Source organism: Leptosomus discolor, chromosome 9, assembly GCF_034619465.1.
Source record: "Leptosomus discolor isolate bLepDis1 chromosome 9, bLepDis1.hap2, whole genome shotgun sequence".
Classification (NCBI taxonomy): domain Eukaryota; kingdom Metazoa; phylum Chordata; class Aves; order Leptosomiformes; family Leptosomidae; genus Leptosomus; species Leptosomus discolor.
Window position 1 is genome coordinate 21,369,243 of NC_141399.1, and position 24,104 is coordinate 21,393,346.

The 24,104-nt window shown below is 36.4% G+C and overlaps 1 protein-coding gene across 17 annotated transcripts in view; it reads left to right on the forward strand.

The window, feature by feature from the left end:
• ATP2B2 (ATPase plasma membrane Ca2+ transporting 2) overlaps window positions 1–24,104 on the forward strand; it is a 186,327-nt gene that overhangs the window by 66,395 nt on the left and 95,828 nt on the right. For 14 of the 17 annotated variants that reach the window (XM_086470078.1, XM_086470081.1, XM_086470085.1 and 11 more), the window contains 2 exons: window positions 17,004–17,261; window positions 18,269–18,394. The exons of 1 other annotated variant lie outside the window; for it this stretch is intronic. In XM_086470078.1, the coding sequence (XP_086326204.1) occupies window positions 17,004–17,261; window positions 18,269–18,394 (384 nt within the window). The remainder of the gene's footprint in view (window positions 1–17,003; window positions 17,262–18,268; window positions 18,395–24,104) is intronic. 2 more of the 17 variants (XM_086470093.1, XM_086470094.1) reach the window with 1 other exon arrangement.

Here is a 24,104-nt window from a genome sequence, read left to right on the forward strand (position 1 = left end):
ACTTCTCTCTTTCACAATTTTTAATCTGTGATTTTCTTCCCTTCTGTTTCTTTACCAATAGTTGTGTCACAACTGCATTAATGTTAGTATTTTCGGGTAGCTGATGTATGGAGTCTCTCCCTCCTTCAGTATCCAATTCTTAATAGTTTTCTTCCCACTCTCACAGAAACTTTTTTCTTTTTTAGAGTTATTGCACAGATAATAAACTTCTTATATTCTCTCTCCAAGAAGTGTAATGTCTTAGTAGATTGATCTGGTTTTCTCTGGGGATTCTAGAAATCTGACATTTTTCTGATGAAATCAGCCTGTTCTTAAATTGTATAAATATACAAAATGCCTACTGGGGAAACCTTGAAATATTCTTGTGTACACAAACACATATTGGCACAGGAGAAACATGCAGGTGTCGTTTGGGCAGGAAGCAAATGTGGGATATAAAATAAATAGCAGGATTAGCTCTGCAGGAGCACTACCATCTCATCTGGTGTTGGAAATGGTACTCAGTATTATTAAATTCTGCAGTAGAGTACAATCAGTTCCTGCCAAATGTAAACATACTGGTTTTATTGTTTTTTTCTTTATTAATATTGGTCATTTGTATTACCTTAACGCTAGAAATGAGCACTAGAAAATCTGTGCATGGCTCAGTATTTCGTTTAAACAAGAAATACTCATGTGCCACCTTTGCTTAAATGACCCTGGGGGATAATCAGTTGTTTCAAAAAAGTTAAAGAAAGTAAAAGCACTAATTATTGAGAAAATTTAACTTTCACTAATTATTGAGAAAATTTAATAAAACTTCATTAAAAGTAACCTCAGGTAAGTAACCACATGAAAATCTTGAGCCATCCTTTGAGGAATTCGGTTGATTTACTTCCCAGTGAGATGCAGTGAGTATAACTGAATATAAATGAAATGATATAATGCAGTATTTACCAATTGTTACCTTGTCTTTACCTATACAGTCCACATCTGGGATTTCATCATACATTTTCCTTAGCATTATAATTTAGTGGGGCTACTGACATGGTTAAAGCAGCACATAATTTTTTTTATGTCATTTGCCAGACTTTGACATACTGAGAGTCTTACAGGGCCAATTCAAGTTCCTAGGACACACAGATTTCCACAGGAAAGTGTTGCCTATGTCTCCCTGTCTCTAAAAACCTCTCACCTTGGGTTTCATTAATATGCACTTAATAGATTTGATTAATCAGTGAAAGAATCAGAAATGTCAGAAGTGAATCAGGTGAACAAGGTTAATTCTCTATTCTTTGTGGCGGTTCTAGATCTTAATCTTTTTTTTTAAAAGCATTTTACATGTGGTAATGAGGATCACATTAAAAATACATAAATGTAGGCAAGAAAATCTAATTTGTAAGGCTAACATTAATGTTGTTTTGCAAGTCTCCTAAAATTGTACCAGTGCATAGGAATAAAGAACTGTAAGCCTTTTGCCAGCCCTTCTAGTTATGAAGCCAACATTAAGATGAAAAACTGATTCCACGACCTATGTATGTGCACTTTATATTTAAGAATTTTCATCAAATAATATTTTTGGTACACTGAAAACCTGTTCTCTCTTTAAGTCCTTTCCATAATGCAAAATGTATTGAAGAAAATGTGAAACCTTTTTAAAATGAGCTAAATTTCATTGATTTTAATACTTTGCAGTGAGTTAAATCTTAAATTGCACCCTGCCTCATGAACTATCTCAGTAAAAAAAGCAAACCAACGTAACACTTCTGAACAGTTACTTTAAAAATTTTCAGAATTTTATTACAGATGCTGAAAACAACAATAATTAGCAAACATCCTCAAATCTCTTGTATATCTCAAAAGGTCAGGGGAACAGCTGAACTGTTGTGTAATCCTCACTGTCAGTGTCAACTAAGCACCCATTGGCATAACAAGGAAATCTAGCTGCTGCTTCTGAGTTCTCTATCTGTACTATTTGCAGGCTGAGAGCACTAGTTTTAATTTTTCAGGACTGTCAACCAGTTGTCAAGTACAACATAATCTTGTAGCAAACCAGGTGCTTCTTCAGAGGGTTTTAGTTCTAACTTAATTTCATTTTAGCCCTTAATTAGAACAGATTTGGAATTCCACACACCCCCCCATTTGTCTCAAGAGTGTTTTCAAATGACTTTATTTTTACTATAAAACCCTAAAACATGTATATTATTCTGATAGTCTCTATAGAGTGCATTACATAATGTTCTTCAGGCACTGGGGAATACTAAATAAATGGAAAACCAGGTCAGATATAAGAGAGTATAAGGGCCATGCAGCCTTAAAAGCTGACATGTCCTAATAGGAATCCTTTATCGTCTTTGCTGCTAAACAAATACCACTGATCCAGCTGTCACTGCACTAGAGGTTTTTGTTGTGTTGTCCAAGGAGGAAAATTTGCAAGAGAAGCTAAGACAAAGAGTACAGCTATTAGACAATAGCATTTTTATATAAAATAGTCTTATCTCAAAATATAGATTAATGTCAGAGTTATCAAAACACAACTTTTGAGAGTTGCACACACTCAAATACTTCTTCTATTGTTCATAAAAATTAAACCATGAGATTCCCAAACGATTTTTTAAACCAGTCTAAACCGTATGTCAGTACAAGGGATGAAGCAGTTGGCATCCTGGAAAACAGGAGAAAAGGAGAAAAAATAGGAGAAACAGAAGTATTTCCCCTCTTAACAACAGCTTGTTCTGCCAGAACCCCACCATTTAACCTCCTTCCTCCCAAAGCTAGGATGAGGTGAAGCAGCATATGCCTTCTAGTGACATTAGCTCAATCTGTTTTATTAAATAAATTTAGTTCCTTTAAGAATTTGCTTAAGAAAGTATCTTACTTTTTAATTCCTGCCCTAAATCGTACTTCAGTGGGAGGTCTAAATATTCAGGAGCAGAGAACAGAACAGATTGGCGTGTCCAGCTGTTACACGTGTGTCCAAACTCTTATGCATGCAGATTATCTTGCTGTCTTCCAATACTTGTGTAAGACTGTTCTCAGGAGAAGATTGTGCACGTTTGAGTTGTCGTAACCTGGATACACTATTTGATTTCTGAAATGTTTTTGCTTTTATGTTGTTTTCTAGCTTCAAAAGATGGGACAAATTTAGGTTGAGGGCTCCAGTACTAGGTGCACTGGCAAGAGTCCTGGGTGGGATGGGGTCACAGAGAGCAGGATGCAAGGGTGGGGTGGTGGCTTGTTTATGGAGCCAGATGGAGCCTGCTGTAGCTGACAAACCTGTCAGGACAGAAACTGAACCTGCAGAGCCTCTCTGGGATTTTGGACCCCTGTGCTCAAGGTGATGCTACTGAGGAGAGCGTATAAAAGCAGGTCAGTGAGTGCCACAGCAGCCTCTGTCAGTGCCTCTGCCGGGTTGTGCTAGGAGAGTAATAAACCTCGCTACGCTGGCGGATTCATGCAGGGTTCATGCTGGCTGGCTCTCTGGATTTTGGGAGACTGCATCATTTTGGCTGGTTCTGTGGGTTTGCACAGAGGTGCTATGCAGCCTGTGGACAGGGACCGCTGGGGAGGTGGTGCAGGGGGGCATTGGAGCATCATCCCCTGCACCCAGCGAGAGTCAGGAGGAATGTGACTGCAACAGAGAGAGCAAGCCTTGCTGGCCTTGTTTTCATCCTATGCAGAGTGGCAAAGTTGCGTTTACTTTAAGCTCCCCAGCACTCCCTGTATTAGGAGTGTGGTGCTGAGATGAGTGCTGGGTGTATAAATCAGAGCGCGCTCCAGTCTCTGTTCCTGCCTGGCCTGGTTAATCCACAGCCTGGTGACAGCATCCAAAGGCAAACAAGAGGCAGCATATGAGAAAACTTACTTGGGGGGATCTTGGAGGTCATTTAGTCTGTCCCCATACTCAAAAGCATTATCAACAATACTTAAGCCATTCTTGACAGAAATTTATCATACTTATTTTTAAAAGGTTCCAGTGATGGAAATTCTGTGTCATTCCTAGACAATTTGTCTAAGTGTCCATGCAGTGAGACAGTCATTCCTGGTGTATAACCTAAATATCTCTTGAAAGAGTTTAAACGTGTCACTGCTTTGTTACATTTTTACATGGATGTGAAGACCAATTTGTTGTATTATGATTCCAGCCATATTCTGTCTACTTGAAGACAACTTGATTATAAATACGAATGTATAGCTATTTGTGGGAATTTACCCAGCTTTTTCAATAGGAATTTGAAATTTGAACATGTCAGCAATACAGAGGAATACAAGTATTGCAATGAATTTGACAAAGGGAGCCGAAATATTATCTTAACATTATTTACCTGTTTTTTTTTTTTAAAAAATGAAAACTCCTCCAGACCAATGAAAACCAAAAAAGCCCTGAAAACATTTTTGTTGTCAAAAGTTAACATTAATAGCTTATAAAATAAACCAATATTAAGTACAGGAATACTGAGTGGTTTTGTGTTCGATTATGAATTAAAAATCAGTTCTAATTTAGCAGCTTTAAAATCTCAAATATTTTTCAAATTTGCAGAATCTGTTTATTATGTGACATTTTTTAATTCAGAGTATTTTTGCAACAGGTTATAGGATTGTTTTACAGTTTCAGAGAGGGTGCTGTTTGCCAGCTAGTCTGCATGAGTTTGAACAATGTGAAAACACAAAGCCTGCATCCGCTTATGGTTTGTGTCTGTTGGGGGGTTTGAATTAGAATGGAAAATTATTATCTGGAAAAAAAAATGTTTAAGCACAGATGACTGAAACAAAACAAGTATACCTTTTTGAACATGAAAACTACGATGACAAGGCACAGATGTATACCACTTTGCTGCCTTTTTGTTTGTTTGCTTTTGAGAAACCAGTAACAGTAAAACAGACCTTTGAAACAAAATATCAAAAACTCAGTATATGCATGCACATGTGTAATCAGGTATTGAACTGGGACCTGCGGAAAACAATGTAAAATCTCTCAACTTCAAATCTGTGTAGCTGCACTCGAAGGGGTTTTTTTTAAAGCTTAATCAGTCAGGGAATGGAACAACCCCCCATCCTTCTGAACTCCACCTTCAGGAATAAAGCACAGACAAGTGAGTGGTGTTGCAGTCCATATCTGTTACATCTAATGCAGTAGAGTTGATGCTAGGTGTAATGGTAATGAATTACACTACTTCTTAAGAATGTGCATCTGTGTGCACATATACATATGTGTGTTAATGCAGGTATGCATATTTTCATGTTTGTATATATACATAGATATATCTCCTGTCAGAAAAGTATCAATTTAAACAACTGATTCCAATTTATTTCTGTTATTATATAAGGAATTCTGCCCTTTTTCTCTCGGATACAATGTTCATCTTGTTTCAGTTCAGTATGCATAAACTTTTAGAATCTAAAAAAATAGGTGAGTTAAAACCAAAATTAATATGCAGATTATATAGAACACATATTCTAAATGGAGGTTATCCTCATTAGATGCAGCTTTAGCTAGCTTTGGATGTATCTACATTAACTTTTTAGTTTGGATCCAGAGTATACTTCAGAAATGACATCTCTTGTTTGTCCCCAGTTAATATGCTTTAGTTCACATTGTAGGGTGCTTTCATGGAGTGCACAAACTCGATGTGCATTGAGATGGGATCTCATCTCACCCTTTGGGATAAAACTAATCTGAATAATATGGTCCAGAAACATGTTTCCTTAGCACAGAGATTTGCACTGTAAAACTCCTTTTATAGGGCTGCCCTATTTGCTGGTGTTGATAGAACTTTTTAATGCCTTCTGCTGCAAGACATTATGATATAACATTTAATCCTTTACTGACATGATATTTCATGTATTAAATCTTTATAGCACAAAGTAATGAAGAAGAGAAATTTAATGAAAATAATGAACACTGCAATTTATGAGCTGGTTTTGTGGCTGAGGTATACCAATCTTCCATATCTTACTCAGCCTGGTTTTCTTGTTCTCATGAATATGACTGATGAGTGAGGGAGTAACAGCAGCAAAAGAGACTGAGGTGTTTCAAGAACCAGCTCTAGAGCACATTGCCATAGCCTCAGCTCAAAAGAGCATTGGTTTAATCTTCTGGTTTTGCAGTATCCGAGCTGTGTTAGGTTGTTTAAGCTACTCTGTTGCAAATTCTTAAATCAGTGGCTTTCAGTCGTCTGTGGCCCTCTGCGAATCCATGAATTACTTCGAAGCGGCCTGTTAAAATCAGTAACCTATTCTTAGTAACCTCTCTCTGCAGGGCTTGTAGGTTGGAAGAGGTCAACAGTTACTCTTTAAATGGTCTAGATGTGTGAAGTGTATCAGTCAGCAATCATAACTTCATCCTGTGCTCCAGTTTGATTATTTAGAAGCTGCAATGAAATATCTGTCAAGATTTCCAGGCAAAGTCAGCTTTTTTCAATATTGTCTTGCAAATTTTTGGTAGCATTTCTGTTAAATACTGTCTTTCTCTAAAATCGTCTTGGTTACAACATCTTGTTTGAAAGCACAAAAAAAAAAAAAAAAAAAAAAGAAGAATATTTTTGAAGGCGAGTACATTTTGTTTAGATTAGAACACAGTCAAAGAGTGATGGAACAGTACAAGCATCCGTTACTCAGGCAGATGCAACCCTAAAAACCTTCTTCAATTTTTTGCTCTCGTGATCATTCTGCTTCAGACAGGAAGCGAATAGTCTTTGTTTATAAGGAGTTAGGTGAAGCATAAGTGAGAAAGCGCTCAACCATATCTTGTATTTATGAAATATTTGTTGCTCTGTGTTAATGTTAAATGTTTTTCTTAGGTCTATTTAAAGTCATGTGCCTTGATGATAGCCAATTTGCTGTTAGGTGTTTATTTATTTTCATGGGCTTCTGTGTTTCCTGGTTCTTTTGGTGATCTGCATTGGGAGTGGTAGCCGAGGAGGTGTTCAAACCCTCCTCTCCATCCAGCTGTATTTAGGAAGTACTGGAAGTTGTCAGGGATTGCTACATTAGAAATGGGAGCGTTCTTCCTGTTTTTAGAAACTAACAGCTTTAGCTTTCCAACGTGTTTGTACAGAGTGCCTGGATAGTTGGAGCTCCAAATGTACTGTATTTTCTAGAGATAATACATGTATTTCAGCCATGTGTTCAGGACCTAAATGGGCCACTTTTGTTTAATAAGTTTCTTCTAAGACAACTTTACCCCATTAGCTGCAGTGTTCCTTATGCAGGTTTTTTAAATAGGAAGGTTAGAATTCTAAATCAAACTTAATTTAGCTTATCCAAGTGAAGAAACATCAACATATGGACAGCCACTTCACTGCTAATATTAAGCTAACAGAAATACTAATTTCTTCCTATCAGTTTTATTCATAATGTTTTGTTTGCATTGTCACAATAGCCTGTTCCAAGTGTGGTCTTACAACATATGATCATGAAAAAAGGCATTCCTTCCCCTCCTTATTTTGCTCTGAATCAGCCAATGCCATTTATATTAGCATTCCAGTGGAAGTGATTCAAAACTCATGCAGTTCTCTGGGATCATGGTCTCCCACATTGTTAATTCAATTTAATACATATATCTTTCAAACCGCGTTTGTCTTTTACATTCAGTTTTGTCATAGTTCCGACATTTAAATAATATCATCCAAAGGGAGTCTCATTTATATTATACTACCTGTTCTTCGTTGCTGTAAATTGATATGCCCTGTTGTTGATGCAGTCTGAACTTAAACACTTTTCTGATATAGTCAAATCAGTTGAGTTATCCTCAGAAACCCTAACTGGAGGTATCAAGGCTGGCCACTAAACAAGATTTCACAGGAAAGTAATGTTACGTATTTCTATTCTGCATTGTAACTGAACCAAAGTCTTTCAGCTTTTTTCCACGGAAAACCCTGAGAAAAGAGCCTGAACAGAATGACAGAGCAAGGTTAAGACCATGTACATCTGGTCTGCAGTCTTGGAACAGTGACTTAAACTTGGAGAATTTTGTAACTCCATTTTTGTACGTCCTGGATGAATACAAAGAAACCTTTAACCTTAACCAGAATTTTCATTGTGGACATCGATATTTGTACTGAAATGAAAAGTTACATCGGATAGAATTGGTATTGATAATGCCAGTATTTTTTACATTTGATCTAAATTTTTTTCAATATCTCTGTAGAGACTGTTAAATAATAATAAGTATATGTTTCTTTATGGCATAGTTATAGGTTACACCAACAGCTGCACAAGCTGTTTGTAAGCTATGTCTTTATTAGAGAAGGTCATTGTTACAGTTATCCCATCACAGCCTTCCTGGCAATGACAAAGCTCTTCTCTATGGAATGTATTATGCTGCATTGGGAACCTTAGTTTTTGACTGACAGGCTTTACATCTCTCAATTAAGCCCTAAATAATGAATTACTTACAGACTTTAAGAGAAGACTGATTATTTAATTTTGTTATTTTTTCTTTTTTGAAATATTTTTTACTATCTCATACATTGAGTAATGCCTGTGAAGCTATTTGTGGTAGTTTATTATTATGGGATAAATATTTTTTATGCTGTATGAAAACACTTCTTTTGCAAACTCTTACTGGGTTGCACAGCAAACATATTTACTGAAAAGATGTTTACATGAATGTAATTGCTCTTTTATAAGTATTTTAATGAAAATATATTGCACGGGTTGTTTTATAATACTGTATCCTGGTTTTTACCGTATTCTAAAATGCGTACAAAAGATCTCCTTCTAGATTATTCAAGGTTGCATTAAAATTTTATTTAGTGAATATTCTCTTTTCTGAAGCTTCCCTATTACAAACTTCTTGATTCTTAACTTCCTGCTTCTCTGACTGTGTATACAGACTGTCTCTCTGTCTTTCTCACTCTCTTTCCTCTATTTCCTTTGAACCCGTCACCTTTTGAATGAGGTAGAACAAGTGAGGTTCTGCTCATCCAACAGTGGTTTGGGGTTTTTGTGTCAATTGATATTTTTATTAGAATGTGGAAATCTGGAAACACTGTGCATTTGATGTCTCTGTAAGAAGCAAAAAGAAAGAAAACATAGGTTTATGCACAGATTCTCAGAGTCAGCAAGGAAAGCCCAATATAGATATCACTCTTTGCCCAAGAAAAGATGACTCTAAAGGAAGTACTGAAATGATACTGTGCGTGTTATAGACTCAGAAAAAAAGCAGATGTATTGCTTCTAAAATACAGATGGGATGAAGTGGAACATCAGTTTTCGGGAGCCAAGCATTTGCCCAAAGAATGGTTTCATTCAACTGTATGAAAACTGTCAGTTCTGTACTGTTCCCCAGCGCAAAGTGTGCTTAGGGAGCAAATTCCTCACTGGATGTCAGTGACGTACAAAAAAGGTGTAAGTTTAAGACTTGAGCTGGCTTCAGTAACAATACATTAAGAACTTGTAAAGTGCGAAAGATGCACATTGTATCATAGGGGACCTGCAAATTAAATAATTGTTTCGTAATGCAAAGTGATCTACATCTGGCTTCTACAAATCTCTGTTGGACTGCAAAATATTAAGTCCCATAGATACCTTCCCTTCATTAGGGATGTGTAGATCATCAACAAAACTGGGTTGCTTTTAGATATTGCTCATTAGATAGATTTCCAAGTTGACAAGCATGGCTTAACTCTCAACTGGGGATATGAGGTAATGAGATTTAGAACTTTGGATGAAATATATAATCTTTTCACGTGTTTTCCAGGAAGAGATTCTCTGGAAGTATTAATTCTGTAAGTAAACCTCAGCTAGGACATGACCTTGCAAGCATTGTTGAGTAACTGCACGTGAATTCTTATCAGTAAACACAGAGAACAACTTTTAAGGTCTTATTCTTGTATTTGAAAACTGCGGTTTACCTTTTGAATATGTGGCTATATTTACCCAACATATTTAGCTTTGAGCAATATACACTAAAACTATAGCGATTGGATGTCAAGGTTCTCCCTTGCAATCCCTGAGAAGAGGACTTGTGATTAAAATTCCCATATTGGCCTTTCTCTGTGGCAACAAAAGGAAACAAAACTGACTATCAGTATCACAGAAATAGTTGTATGGTCCTGCTCCCTTCCATTGCCTTTGGTGGAGTTAGGACCCCATCCTTTCAACTGATCTTTGCAAAATGCATTTCCTTGGAGGTGCCAGTCAGAAGAATCTTGCTCGACATACTGCATCTCTTGAAGTTGAGTGAGTATTTTAATTAACATTTCTCTGTTCACAAATGTTTGTGATCAGGCTGAGGAATGTGTGAATATATATGCTTTCAGGGCTTACAGATTTGTTTTCTTGCATGAATATGTCAAAAATGTGTAAATATTTAATATTGAACTCTAAAGTTGAAAATTACACAACTAACCTACAGGGACAGTATTTTCCCTCCACACACCCTCCCCCCAGCTGGAGTCCTTATGTACACAAAGCAAGGAATTCTGATGCTGTTTTCAAATAAGTACCCAAAAATCACTTTTAGTGAATACACAGGCACCCTAAACCTGAAATGTGTGTAGTATAATTATCTCATGCTAGTAAATCCCTGCATGGCTGCTCACAGAAACCAATGTTTCTGGAGAACACAGCTGACTTGCTACAAATAACCGGAAAATGTTTTTCATGGTTGAGTTAGTCCATGCAGAGTATGAGAGAACTTAATTTTTGAAATTCTAGTGATTTCTGCACCTTTGCTGTTAGCTGTTATGGGTCTGCAGTGACACGTTGAGCTTTGACAGCCTGTGGCCTCGCTGCCTTGTGCTGTGCCCGCGCTGAAAGTGATTCAGTATCTGACGATGCATCATCACACAGCGGATTTTGGGAAGGAATATTGATACTTCAGTAACTGGCAACCACTCTTTGGACTAATTTTGTAGCAAATGATATGACATAACAAGGACTTTGTAAAAATAGATATTACAGTATCTGTTACAGCTTAAAAAATCTTGTTAAGGAGGGGAGTTTGTTGTATTTATTGCATATAATCTTTGGTTATTGTTCCTTTTCCTACCCAACTGAATATGTTTGATGAAATAAGTAACACCACTTATGATGTTAGTAACAAGAGCCCAGCTCTACCACTGAAAAAGCTGTAGCTTAGGGCTGCTCAGTTTGCTTAAATAACATCAGTGCTGGCATTGCAGCTGAGGAAAAATGTCCTCACAGAAAGCAATTAGTTAAAAAGTTTTTATCATTGGAACTGGTGTCTTTCTGATGACAAAACCAGTTTGACTGACTAAAAAAATTACATCTGGGGGCGTTATGAGATTTTCCTGGGGAATTTAAATGCCACAAGGTATTCTCAGCTTAAAAATAGAAATCTGTAGGTTGAAGTGAGTAGCTGAGAGGTATGTACTGTAGGTTGAGACTTCGGAATACAGATGTTCAGTGATTTTTAAAAATATACTTTTTCTGATTTAAAAATTACCGTGCTGCAGCTTAAGCCTGTGTGGTTTGTAATTATAATTTTTATCCTATCAAAGCAGCTTTAAGAATCCCCTCATATTCTTTTTAGCTGCACAGTGATTGTATGCTTCTTTCTGTATTTGCCCGTATTTGGTTGATATTATGAGAAAAATATATGTTGAAATGGTGTCTATGACCTTAGAACATTCCATTTTCCAACAGGACATGAGCCTGGTAATCTGTCAGGTGATGCTGTCTGGCAATTTGTCGGCCCCCCCCCCCACCTTTCTGGCTTTCACCAAATTGAGGTGATTAATAACATCAACCAAGTTATTTTCTCCTTCCAGTTGCAGTGAAGTTTCTTGCTTACTGTCTTCCTGAAGTGTGGTTTAACCTGCTCTTGTGTATCTTCCTCTCCTTTCTCACCTTCCCCTTTTGGCACAAGTGTATTCAAGTCTCTATAACATACAGTTTCCTTTAATATCCTAGACCTTACTTATTTTTTCTTTCTAAATCTTGTGTATAATTAAAATCCCACTAATGCAGAGTAGGCTTCTCAGGCTAATTTTGAAATTACTGGCAATTAAGTAAGTGCATAAAAGGGTCCAGCACAGGCTGAGTGCCTGGGGGTTTGCTCAACTTTCCAGGTTCTCGGGTAGGTTTTGTTGCCCGTAGCTCTTGTGCCCAGGTGGCTCACAATCTCTGATGAGACAGAAACCCAGGTTGGTTTCAGATGGACCGACTGCGTGTGTTGGTTTGAATTGTTTTCCCATTCTTCTTTTCCTGAATCCTCTTTACCTTTGGATTCTATCTTCCTTTCATCTCCCTTCTGTAGAAAGCATTTTCAACAGTATTTGACCTATTTCTGGTCCAATTTTAGGCTTTTAAAATTCTGTTCTCCTTCCACAAGTTTTTGGTAATGTACTTTTGACGTATTTTATGGAGGACGCAATCATATTAGTCCCCTTTTGTATTTCTGAATGTTCTTTGAGGCCACACTGTCAAGGTCCTCCCACTCCTCTCGGGGGGGGGGTGTGGGGGGGTGTGTGTGTCGTCTCATCTGTATGTTCCTGAACACTCCTTTGGAATAACCTAGTCCATTTTATGACTGCATCTGCTTTTTCTGTGCCAAAGGAGTTACAGCCCTTTACATTCTTGACTTGCAGTCAAATCTTTATAATCTCAGTTTCAAACTGAGCATGCATTTTTTGTCTCATGATGATGAGGCTTTGGGGAATGACACATACGTGGCATATTTCATAGTTGTGATAGAAAATAGCTTCATATTAAAAACTTGTTTACTTTTTTGAAAATGAATTTTCTGCCAGATGAGACCTCTGTTAAATATAATTTTAAATAACTATTTCACAATTCACTGTCTTGGAATAAGACCCTACCACAAATCACATATGCATATTAAAAATTCTTTTGTGATGCTTTCAGTCTATGCCTTTTAATAAAATCTCAGGCATATTTTTCAGTAACATTGGGAACTAAGTACTATCTTGTGAAGACATATCTTAGACCTTAACACAATTTTTTTTTAAAGCTTATATGAGCATGCTTAATAAACATTAGATGCTTTAAACTATATTTTTATACTTAAGCATATTATTTGTCTTTTGTGTGTCTTATTTATATTCCTTATTTTCCGCTTAGTTGTAAAGTCTATGTTTGTGTTCTGCAATAAGTAGGACAGTTAGTACGTATGTTTTATAGCGTATAGTTCAAGTGTATAGTTAAGTGGTTCTTTTCCTCCTATGAATACATACAGTTTCTTCCTGTAAATTCATGTAAGTCTTTCTAGAATTTCTAGAAAATCCTGTGTGATATAATGGCAGAAGAAAAAGAAAAAAAAGTTTTGTCTTACATACTTAAGAAAGAATTCTACAAACTTACACCAATAGAGATGCAAGTCCATTTTTTTTGCTATTAAAAGGGACTACTTGTAAATTAGTTTTGAAACAAGAAGACAGCATAGTTCAAAAAAATGTTTCCTGACAGATAGGTTGGCTCTTGAAAGGCAGGTTGCTTTTTTAAATCCTACTTGTCTGTAAAACTCTGTTTAAAAAACCCCTGAAACTCTGAAATCTTATTATTGTAAGAACTAGGTAGATATTTACTCCCTCAAAGTTGCTAGAGTTTATTCCTGTAATAAGAATGTTGTCCACATTTTGCGTTAATTTATCTAGCACTTTTGACCCATTTCATTTCTGTGGGACTGTGAAAAGCAGAGGGAAAATCTGGGAAAGTCTGATGATCACCTTGGTTAATCATTTAAAGAGCCTGGTTTTACTTGTATTAGGCTAGAGCCACAAAACGTGCAATTTCAGTTCTCAGCTGTTGTTACAAATACCTACCTGCATATCTTACATATTCAAAAGCCTTGCTTAGCTGCTGCTGTAACTTGGAGATATCTGGTCCTTTACAGTCAAACTCCTTACACAGCTAAAATTCTGCTGCCTCCTTAACCTGAAACACACTGACATGTGGGACTAAATGAGGGAATCAGAGGAGACAGGAACATACGTGCTCATGGTGCTTAGGAGAGGACATGGTTGGCCAGCCTGCAGGCTGGGAATCTGCAGGGCAGTGAGTAAGGTTCTCATTTCTGTACTATCGACATCCTTGTTGTCTTTGAAATTGTGGTCCTGAGATCTGATCCTTTTGACGGAGAGGAAAAAAAAAAAGAATTTGTCTCTCCCATATTGCAGTTGACCTTTTCAATTTTGAGTCATACTAAATAGAAACGGGGGGAGCTATCTGCTTTGTGCTACCTGTCCACCTCTATGGGAACTTCCCCTCTTAGTGTGTCAGATAACCTGGACCAATGGATCACTGTGGAACACTTGTGGTTTTATAGAAGCCAGATTGAATCTTGACCAGTTCTAAAATCCGTAAAGAAACTCACCATTTCTTCCATCTGTCTAAAAGACTGACTGCTGGGTTTGACCATGTCAATCAATTAATTTCTCTGCTCCTGGTTCTCACACCAAGAGTTCCTTCCTCCTCTCCAGATACCTTCCTCCATCTGAATTTAGCATTGTCTGATTGAATGAATAGAGAATAAATGAAATGCGTTTGAATTGTTGTTGTTTCCATTGGGTTATGGAGATTTTTTTCAGGCTTTTAAAAGCCAAAATCATGAGTTTTTATTCAGTGCAGAAGCTTGTCAAATTTAGGGACACTTTCAAAGAACTTGATCTAAGTTCAGTCTGTTTTCTCCAGGTTTTCTTTCAGTCTTACAAACATTTTTTCAGGTGTAATATGAGGAGTGAATTGTTCTTTGCTTCTGCATAATTTGTGAGACAGGTAAACACAATTCCTTTCATCTTGATGATAACATCTCGTATTATTTATGTGCTATGTTAGACTATTTTTTTCTGCTTATATGAACATACTAGGAATGGTATTGTTTATATTAACATGGATATCGGTTCTGACAACACATACACAAAATAAATTTCATTACTCAAGTCAATGAATATTTATATTTTTTACCTATTTTTACTGAATCAAGAAGCTTGCTTTTTTTTTTTTTTTTTCCCTGAAGGATCACAGAAATACTACTCTCCAAGCCATTCAAGGTGTGGTGTGGCAGCACTGGGTACAAGTCCACTGACTATCTGTCGTTTTGTTTCTCCGACACATCTCAGAGACAGTGACCAGGCCTATCGGTTCTTTGGAATAATAGCAATGATTTTCTCAAAACTAGTAGCTTTCTGATGTAGAGAGAGGATAGTCTACGTGTCTAATAATACTATAAAGTTTACACATGTCCGGAGCCGTAACGGGACCCTTATAATGAAGGACAAAGCACAGCTTGTGTCTTTTGGAAGTCTGATGTTTTCGGCTGAAATTAAAAACTTGTATTTAAGTATTACATAACGTTAAATCTGGATTTTGTGGAAAATATCATGGTATAAATTGTCAGTAATTCATATGCAGAAATCCAAGAAATTCATTGAAGGCATAATAAAGCATGCTGCAGAGTAAAGTAAATAAATACCACCCCAGTGGCAATCCTAAAGGCGCTGAAGGGTTGAGCTGCCCACCTCTGTGGGTCAGCCTGCGTGTGTCTGGTGCAGGTTAACCTGCACCACAGGATCACCATGGGAAACAATGCCTGGTTGTGCTTTGTACAAGCTGGTCTGAACTTCAGCCATCTAAAAAGGCAATAAAATCAGTCTGTGATTCTGACTAGACCAGGCCATGTTTCTTTTGTGAGAAATAGGAGAGGAGGTATGCTGTTGAAAAGAGTAGGATGTTCATGGTACTTAATGTTATCTAATGAAAAATTAATAGCGAATTTGTGTCTTATATTTGCCAAAACAGAATTACTTGTACTAGGAAACCACTTAATCCAAACAAAGCAAAAGTGAATCTACTGATTTGGAAAAGGAATCTAAAATCTAACATGGACCAATTAAGATGATTAAGGTTAAACAGCAAAGTTCATTAGTTCTTCCCAAAACTAATGTTCTGCTGAAGGAAGAAATTGCAGACGTGATTTGCATTTGCAACTGGTTTTAAGTAGCTTAAGGTACTGAACTTAGAAAAAGTTACTTAATTTCTTTCTTGGGTGCTATAAAAACGGTTTCTTTAGCCAGGTTCTTGTACTGCAGATAAAGGTTCACGTGGGTCAACAGTCTAAGGGCATCCCTACTAGGAAAGCCCCTTCTCTTGGGAGTGTGCTTTGCATTTCAATTAGGTTAAGTCTAAATTTAAACTACAGAGAACATTGCTAAAAACTCCATTTATTTTAATTTTTTTCTGTTCACTTAGTGGACGTTCAGTCTCATCTTTCTTCCTTTGACTTTGGTAATTTTCTTGCTGTTCATATGCAGAGTAATTAGTCAGCTGGTTAATGAATTATGATGCTTACTTTACAGGGAAATCTTTGCAGCTTAAAAATAGAAATCAAATTGCTTGTTAATTCCCTCTAGTGATAGATGACGAATATACCAAAATTAAACTTTAGTCACAGATGGAAGCAGCACAGTTGTCACAGATGGAAGCAGCACAGTTGCTAAGTTACTGAACTCCCTGGTACCTGGAAAAGTGATGTCAAATGCTTACCAAGTTCAGCTCTTCATGAAAAATTAAAAGATTTCTTTTCTCCCTTGCTCGCTCAGGAGAGGAGGCTCTATTGTTCAGACAGAGTTCTTTTGTTTCGTACCTGTCAGCTGGGATATCTCTGAATTGTGTGATATTAGTATGTGTACTTTACTGTCCACTATTATAAACTATCTTCTTTTAGGTCTTACTTTGTTAAGGAGATTTATATTCATTTTATTCTGTGACTACTATCTAGGAAATTATTTAAATTTTAATTGCATATTACTTGGAAATAAATAATTAACAGATGTGTATAAAGCAATTCAGAATTAACACTTGTACAGTACAAAAATTAAAAGGTCTAAAATTTCTGTTGATTTGTTTTCTTCCTCTTTTCATCAGACATCTTTATTTCTACTTTTCTCTATTCTGCCAGGTTTCATTTAGCAGACAGTACTTTGAAAAGCAGTTCTATTCCTTAACCTTGTTGTCATTTCACAGCAAGTTTTTCTTGTCATAAAAATTATAAACCCGATCTTCACTTGGCTGAATGGTTCTTAACATTGTCTTTGCAGGATGTGGTACTGCAACAGGAGGAGCTGAAGATGAAGGTGAGGCTGAAGCTGGCTGGATTGAAGGTGCTGCCATCCTGCTCTCTGTTATCTGTGTTGTACTTGTCACTGCCTTCAATGACTGGAGCAAGGAGAAGCAGTTTCGTGGGCTTCAAAGTCGTATTGAGCAGGAACAGAAATTTACTGTTGTCCGGGGTGGACAGGTTATCCAAATCCCAGTGGCAGAGATAGTAGTTGGTGACATTGCACAGGTGAAATATGGTAAGTTCCATCAACTAGATGTCTGCTTTTCTGAACTTTATTCTTCTTTCCCTTTCTAGCAGAGTAGACTTATTTCACTGGAAGTGATTTAAAAGACAGAGAATTATGTGGTGTCATTGTTGCCCGTGGTAAGATAACAATTTGGCTGTTAGGGCAAAAGGAGAACCTAAGAAACTTGCTATAAAATTGCACTAGGTAATTAATTTTATGTTTGTAATCTTCACTTCCATTCACTGACAAGGACAAGAACTGTTCATACAAAGGTAAGTCTCCTTCGTGGAGGATTACGCTGTTGGGAATTTTTGTTTTCTGTCCAGTTAGGAGCAAGAGGAAGTATTTTTAAATGCTCTGTGAAAGGAAATTGTGCCTGTGTGCTCACCCCACTTGGTAGGCTACTCCAGAGCTATGGATGCTGTCAGTCCCTCCAGATCTAATGCTTCTAGTAGGTGGATGCCTTAAAATGGTATGCCATAGGGAAAGCCCTGTGCTCCAGTGAACAGGGAGACTTTTGCAGGGATCTGTGTCCCCCGTGTTTGACTGAGCTGGCAAATTCCAGCAAAATGGCGGTTCTGTCAATCTTCCAGTTTCTCCTGGACTTGGCTAGGGGCTCTGGGGAGAGGGAGGGGAAAGGGCAGCTTGACTGTTTGTTAGCCATTGTCAATTCCTGTGAAGTCTGGTAGAGAAACCTTCATGTCATGTTAAGGAGAGTGCTCCCCCTGACAAATCTCAGTGATTATTATGTGCATCATATGTTAAATGTGATTCGTTCTGATTCTGGGAGAACATTAAGCAAAAATATTTGCAATACGAAGACCCTTCCCAATAGGATTGCAGAAATGTGGCTAATATGCTCAGATACAGTCGTGGTTCTTTCATTTTTGCTTTCATTTTACATTTTATTGCAGTTGTTAATTGTGATTTTATAATAAAAATCATTATGTAATTATATAAAAAAAAAAATCTTACTAAACCACTGTGGTTTTCCATTACCATGTTCTTACTGAAAGGTGATCTTCTACCTGCTGATGGGATATTTATTCAAGGAAATGATCTTAAAATTGATGAAAGCTCTTTAACTGGAGAGTCAGACCAAGTCCGCAAATCTGTTGACAAAGACCCAATGCTACTGTCAGGTAAATCACCTGAATTCTTGCTGAGTTATCTTTTATGCACTGCGTTGTTCAAGGTTTGTTTTACTGTGTCTTTCCACGCCATCAGGTTTTGGTGACCTAGGTGCAACTGATCATTTGAACCCAGACACTGGCCTTGTCTGTCTGTCATTCAAAAGACATGCTGCTGTTTTCTGGTTGTGTGCAATTTATTCCTGATCATCATACTTGCTTTATAAAGTGAGAAAGTAATGGAACATTGTCAGAGGAAAAGTATCACTTAGGGAAATAACCATTGTTTCAATTCATCATATTCTAGTTTTAATTTAACTGTTAAATTTCAAAGCCTTTTAAAGTCTCTTTAAACACTTTTTATGTATGTGTACTAGATACAATAGAAAAAGAATGTGCTTAGAAGGAAATGGATATACTAAAATATTACAGGCTTGACATGTGTGGTAAATTCACATTATTTGTAATACTTGTATTTTGTAATATAGTTACATACAGTAAATCAGTTGAATAGAATGTCATTTTTTAATTCTAATAAAGATAGTTTCTAAATAGGTTGGTTGTCAATAGAGTCCAGCTGGGATGTGATCACAAAATAGCCTGCTGATCTCATAGTGATCATCAGTGTGTTATAACCTGAAACAGTCATTTTCAAATACGTTTGAACTTTTTATTCATGGAAATGATTCTCTTTGCTGTCTGATAGTACAGTCAGCCAAGAGTCATCCCAGATAGAATATTGATGTTGCAATGCAGCACTTAAGTACACATTCCTGCAGAAATCTTGCACCCATCCTGCCTCACTGAGCTGGTGTTTCCCAAGCAACAGCTGTTGGGAGAAGCTTTTGTTCAGAAGAGACAAGTAGCAACAAGTAAGGATGTGACATTTTTTATTGAATTAACAGTGCAAATCCTTTCCAAATTTAAAATCAGACATGACTCTGAGATTGACTCTGAGTATGAGATTATGCGTGTTTGTATAAATTATGGAATTGTGGTCTGGTAAAAACATCAGATTTCAATCTTAAGATAAAGTGATTGCTTATGTTATTTGTGGACTTGCCATTGCGACAGACTTCATGTTACAAAAGACCATGTTAATTAATTAATCTTTAGCAAGCTCCAAGCATCTTTCTGCCTGAAACTGTCTATTAAAAATGATATTTTTTTTTTCCAAAGGACACAAAAAATTCGTATTGCTTCTGAGAGTAAAACAGCAAAACAAATTTCTTTAGCTGTTTTAGGAAAAAAATTCCTTTGTTTTCTTTAAAAATATTCTGGTTTTTATTTGTTAAATGTTTTTGCTGCAGTGTCCCTGACAAGTGTATGCCTTTTGCTGTTCATGTTGTAAAACCCCAAGTTTTTCCAAATTACAAATGTCTGAAAAATGAGTTTGCACCTCTTCAGTTGAGGCTAATAAAGATTAGTGAAGGAGCTGCAGACTCCAAAGGCTGCATTTGTGGGAAGAAGACATTTGCAGGCAGGACACACATAGAAATTCTGAATAGTGGGAACCGTGCCACTTCTGAATTCTTGTGGCCCTCTGGCTCCTTGACGTACTGTAAGGTAACTTGAAGAAGTGTTCTGGCTTTTATAAGTAGTGCATGAAACTACTGACTGTTGTTTTTGCTAGATTTACAATAATTTGATTTATCCCACTAGTGCAGATATTTAGGCTTAACTTGATTGTAGATTAAAAAATTCTCTTGGAGATGCTTTCCAGTGTGTAAACAGGGAGGCCTGTAGTGATATTTGGAGGAAGGGTAGCTCACTGTTCCTGTTCTGTACAAAATTTGTAATCTAATGTTCTTCTTGAAATATTGGTGCATTTTTTTAGCCATTTCTTTTTTCTTAGCTGGTAGTTGTAATGTTTTGTAAATATAACTTCATAACTGGCATAAAATTTTCATTTTAAAGGGATAATTTTAATAATGATATTTTCTTCTAGAAACTTCTGTCATGAAATATCATAGGCTTTATCAATTAAGATATCCTGTTGTTGAATTCTAGAGGTTTTCTAATTATGATCTTTCCATTGATACATAAATTGAATTAGATTAATTCCTAAATTGAATCAGATTTTTTTTTGAATACCTGCAGATTTCAGTGGTGGCTGTGAAAAACAATGAAGGTATTTCCCTGAAAGGCATGGTCGGAAGAGAAAGGGAAAGCAGTCAAGTTAGGAGAAAAGATGTTTTTGCTTCCCAAAACTCAAATTTCTTTGCTATGCAGAGAGAAATTTGTCATTATGTTTTTATTGCAGAGTTAAATAAACTCTTCATTTTTCTCTGTTACTATGTAATCTCTATTGTGATTACAAAGAAGGTGAAGAAATCATATGATATTTTAACAAGCACTGCAAACACCTTTGTTCCATACTTAATACTACTGATTAGTAAGTCATGTGGTGTTAGAACATACCTGAACTCTATTTGCTTGGGAGCAGAGTTGGTGATTTGAGATTCTATCATGCAAAAAACTACCTTCTCCCATAGATACAGTGCAATGTTTAATCCCAATGATGCGGGAGCTGATGTGCCTGCTGGAAATTGTCAGTAGTCCAAAACCAAAAGCTTGGAAACCACCATGTCTTTCAGAGAAGGTTTGACCTGGTTTAAAAACAGAATTCCTGTTGGGTCTTAGCCTAGACCTGTATTTTTATAAAATTTGTTTAAAGAAAAAAGAAAAACCCACAAACCAACACCCCGCAAAAACATCAAACAGACCTTAAATTTTCCTCTTATCTTTGCACCCTTAAAGATGTAAGTAAGCTATCTCCAGGGAGGCAGTTGGAATTTAGACAAATATTGCCAGTATGTTGCTTGCCACTGTTCTCCCTTAATCATCTATTGGAAAGGAAAATGGGTCAGGAATAACTGAAAAAAGGTAACATTTGAAATGCAGCCACAGTTTGTTTTGTGACTCTAAATTTGGTGAAAGATAAACACCCTGAATCAGGAAATATTATTTTCACCATTGGCACCTGAAACAACATTTTTAATATTCAATCAGTTTTAATGACATAATTAAACTAAATGAGTTTCTGTGCTTAATATCCTGTTTAATCATCCAGATAGTCTTTTACTGTACTTGAGAAGCAATTCTAAGAGTGCAAGTGCTGACTAAACCAGATGGTTCATTTCCATCTGTACATAGCACATTTGGTACCGTCTAGGAAGGCAGAAATGGAAATACAGACTCTGATACACCTGAAACCAAAAGAACAGCTTCTGTTCTGTAGTTCCACTGTACTTCTGTCTAAAACATTTTCCTTCTTTTAGTTCATTAACAGAGAGTTGCACGCATGGTGTAGCATAAGTCGTTGCATCAAAAGTCATCAGCTTTAACAAGACTGTGGTGATGTTAAATTTCTTTGCAATGAGCGTAGGCATGTATCAGCCAACAGATGAAGATGGCTTGAGTAACCAAGCTGACTGCAACTTAACTGTCTTGATTGAAGCTCATGTGCCCTTTAAGTTTTGTATAGTGCAAAGATGGCAGAAATCAGTGATTCCTAAATAAATAAGTTTTGAATACGAGTCTAGCCACAGTATTCCACACAGTGAAGTATTTTGGTGTACTACGTATTAAAATAGTTAACATTGTAAAAAACACCTTATAATGCTTACTGTTTAAAACTTAATTTGATTAAGGTATGAAATAGTTAGGTAGAGGAGCTCATCTAGTGTTGTTCTTACTGAACTAAGACTGACAGAACATCCCTTTATCCTAACCTAAATTTTTCAAATGCGTATTTCTATCAATGTGCAACAAGGATTTGAAACAAATCAAACGGTTTATTCAAGAACAAATAAACAATAGAAACCTCTTGGTAATGGTGCTTTGTTAGATTTTGGAAATAAAAAGCAAGCTTGGTTAAGGAATCGGGTCAGTTATTGCCTGGAGAAAAGTAGTTCTCAGGTCTGCCTTAATGCCCTGCCAGAAAATATTCCAAGCTAGGCTTCTAGCACAGCAGAAATTTTCAGAACCGCGCAGCTAACTTCAAAAATTACAAATTATTTGGATATATTGAAATTACTTGTGGATGAGTTTTTTTCTGGAAAACTCTTATATTTTTTTCAAAGAGGATATTCTGATGGTTGGTTCACTTTATTATTAACTTAAATCACCTTTTAATAATTGCAGTGACTAAAACAGTTGTTTAGATATGCTGATAGAGAATTTGTGTTCACCACGAGTTTACTGGAAGTAGCAAAACAGTATAAAACCCTCAAGCTGGCATGCTCTGGTTTTCTTTTCTTGTTTTTCAGCCCTATTTCCAATCTATTTCACCAGTACTATTATTAGATTTTAGGGGTTTCTGAGCAGTCTCATGTTAAGTTGCATTTTTGTCTGAAAAGTGTGTGCTGTAATAGGTTCCTTAACTGTCTAATCTGTTCATCTGTTTTCTTACTAAACTGGAGTTGTTCCTTTTCTGCCTTGGAATATTCACCATTGATCAACTTCATATTAAATACTCAGCATGTGAAAAAATGTATTTTACTAAGATTGAAAAATGAGTCTTGAGAGGGAAAGAAGTCAGTCGACATGAAATTGAAATACATGCTTAGTGTGCAGATCCGTGAAAAACATGCCTTCCTTGTGGAATTCCATTTATATAACAGCAGCTGATTGCCATCATAGAGCCCATTTCTTTATTCAAGCTAATACAATACTGTTTAAATGATGAAACTGCCAGAGCTAGGTGGAAGGAGGTTCAGCTCTTTGGTTTAGCTTAGATGCTGAAGAATTTTTCCAAAAGTACTAGTGGAACATAATCTGATGATAAATTAGTACCTGCTCTAAAACATGCTTTTGTATGCACCTCAACAGTTTTGGATTATGTTTTACAAGACTAGTGTTAAGAAAAGGTTCAGAAAGGCATTGCAAGACAAGACATTTTTGCCCTTTCCAGGTATGCAGATATGAGGTTGAGATCTGGTGGGTGCATGTTTTTTCTTAATAAAGCTGTTTTTGAAATATTGGTGTGCATGCCATTTTTTGGAGGATATTTCTACTCACATTATAGTCCAATACAGAAGAAGATTCCTTCAAAACAAAATATAGGAACACTGAAAGCAAGTTCTTAACTAAAATATATTTTAAATGGTGTTACATATTAAAGGAGATTCCTCTAAATTTCTGAGTTAATTTCAGACATTTTCTGTTTTGTCTGAACCAGTACAACCAGGTATACTCTGGTTTTTAAAGGTCTTTTCTGTTCCTTTAAACTTAAATGTAACTTGGTTTTTGTTGTTTGGGTGGTGGTCCTACTTTATGTGTTTGTGATGTTTTGCTCTATTGTATGGAAGAAAGCAGGTGTCTCTTTAAGGAACCTAATTTTATCTCAGAAATCCACAGGAACAGTTCTCAATGCACTGAGAAGGTCTATTGCCTTTTTAAAAAAAAAAATACATCTGACCATTAGTGTACTTTTGTTTTTATTTGGCTCATTTCTGCTGAAATTTTCTTAGTGTTCTGATGAGATATCTATGCTCTCAAATTAGGCTTAGTCTTGACAGATGTTCTCTCGGTTCTCTTTTCCTTTTAAGAACATGAGAGATTTTGATTATTTAGAGAAAGATATTTTGGTTATAAATAGGTAGTTGCATTGCTTAGTATGTTCTAGGACAGCAACTGGATGAGCAGTAATAAGAAAATGGGATTTAAAAAAAAAAAGGATTGCAAGTGTATGTGTGTACATATGTATATATATAAAATA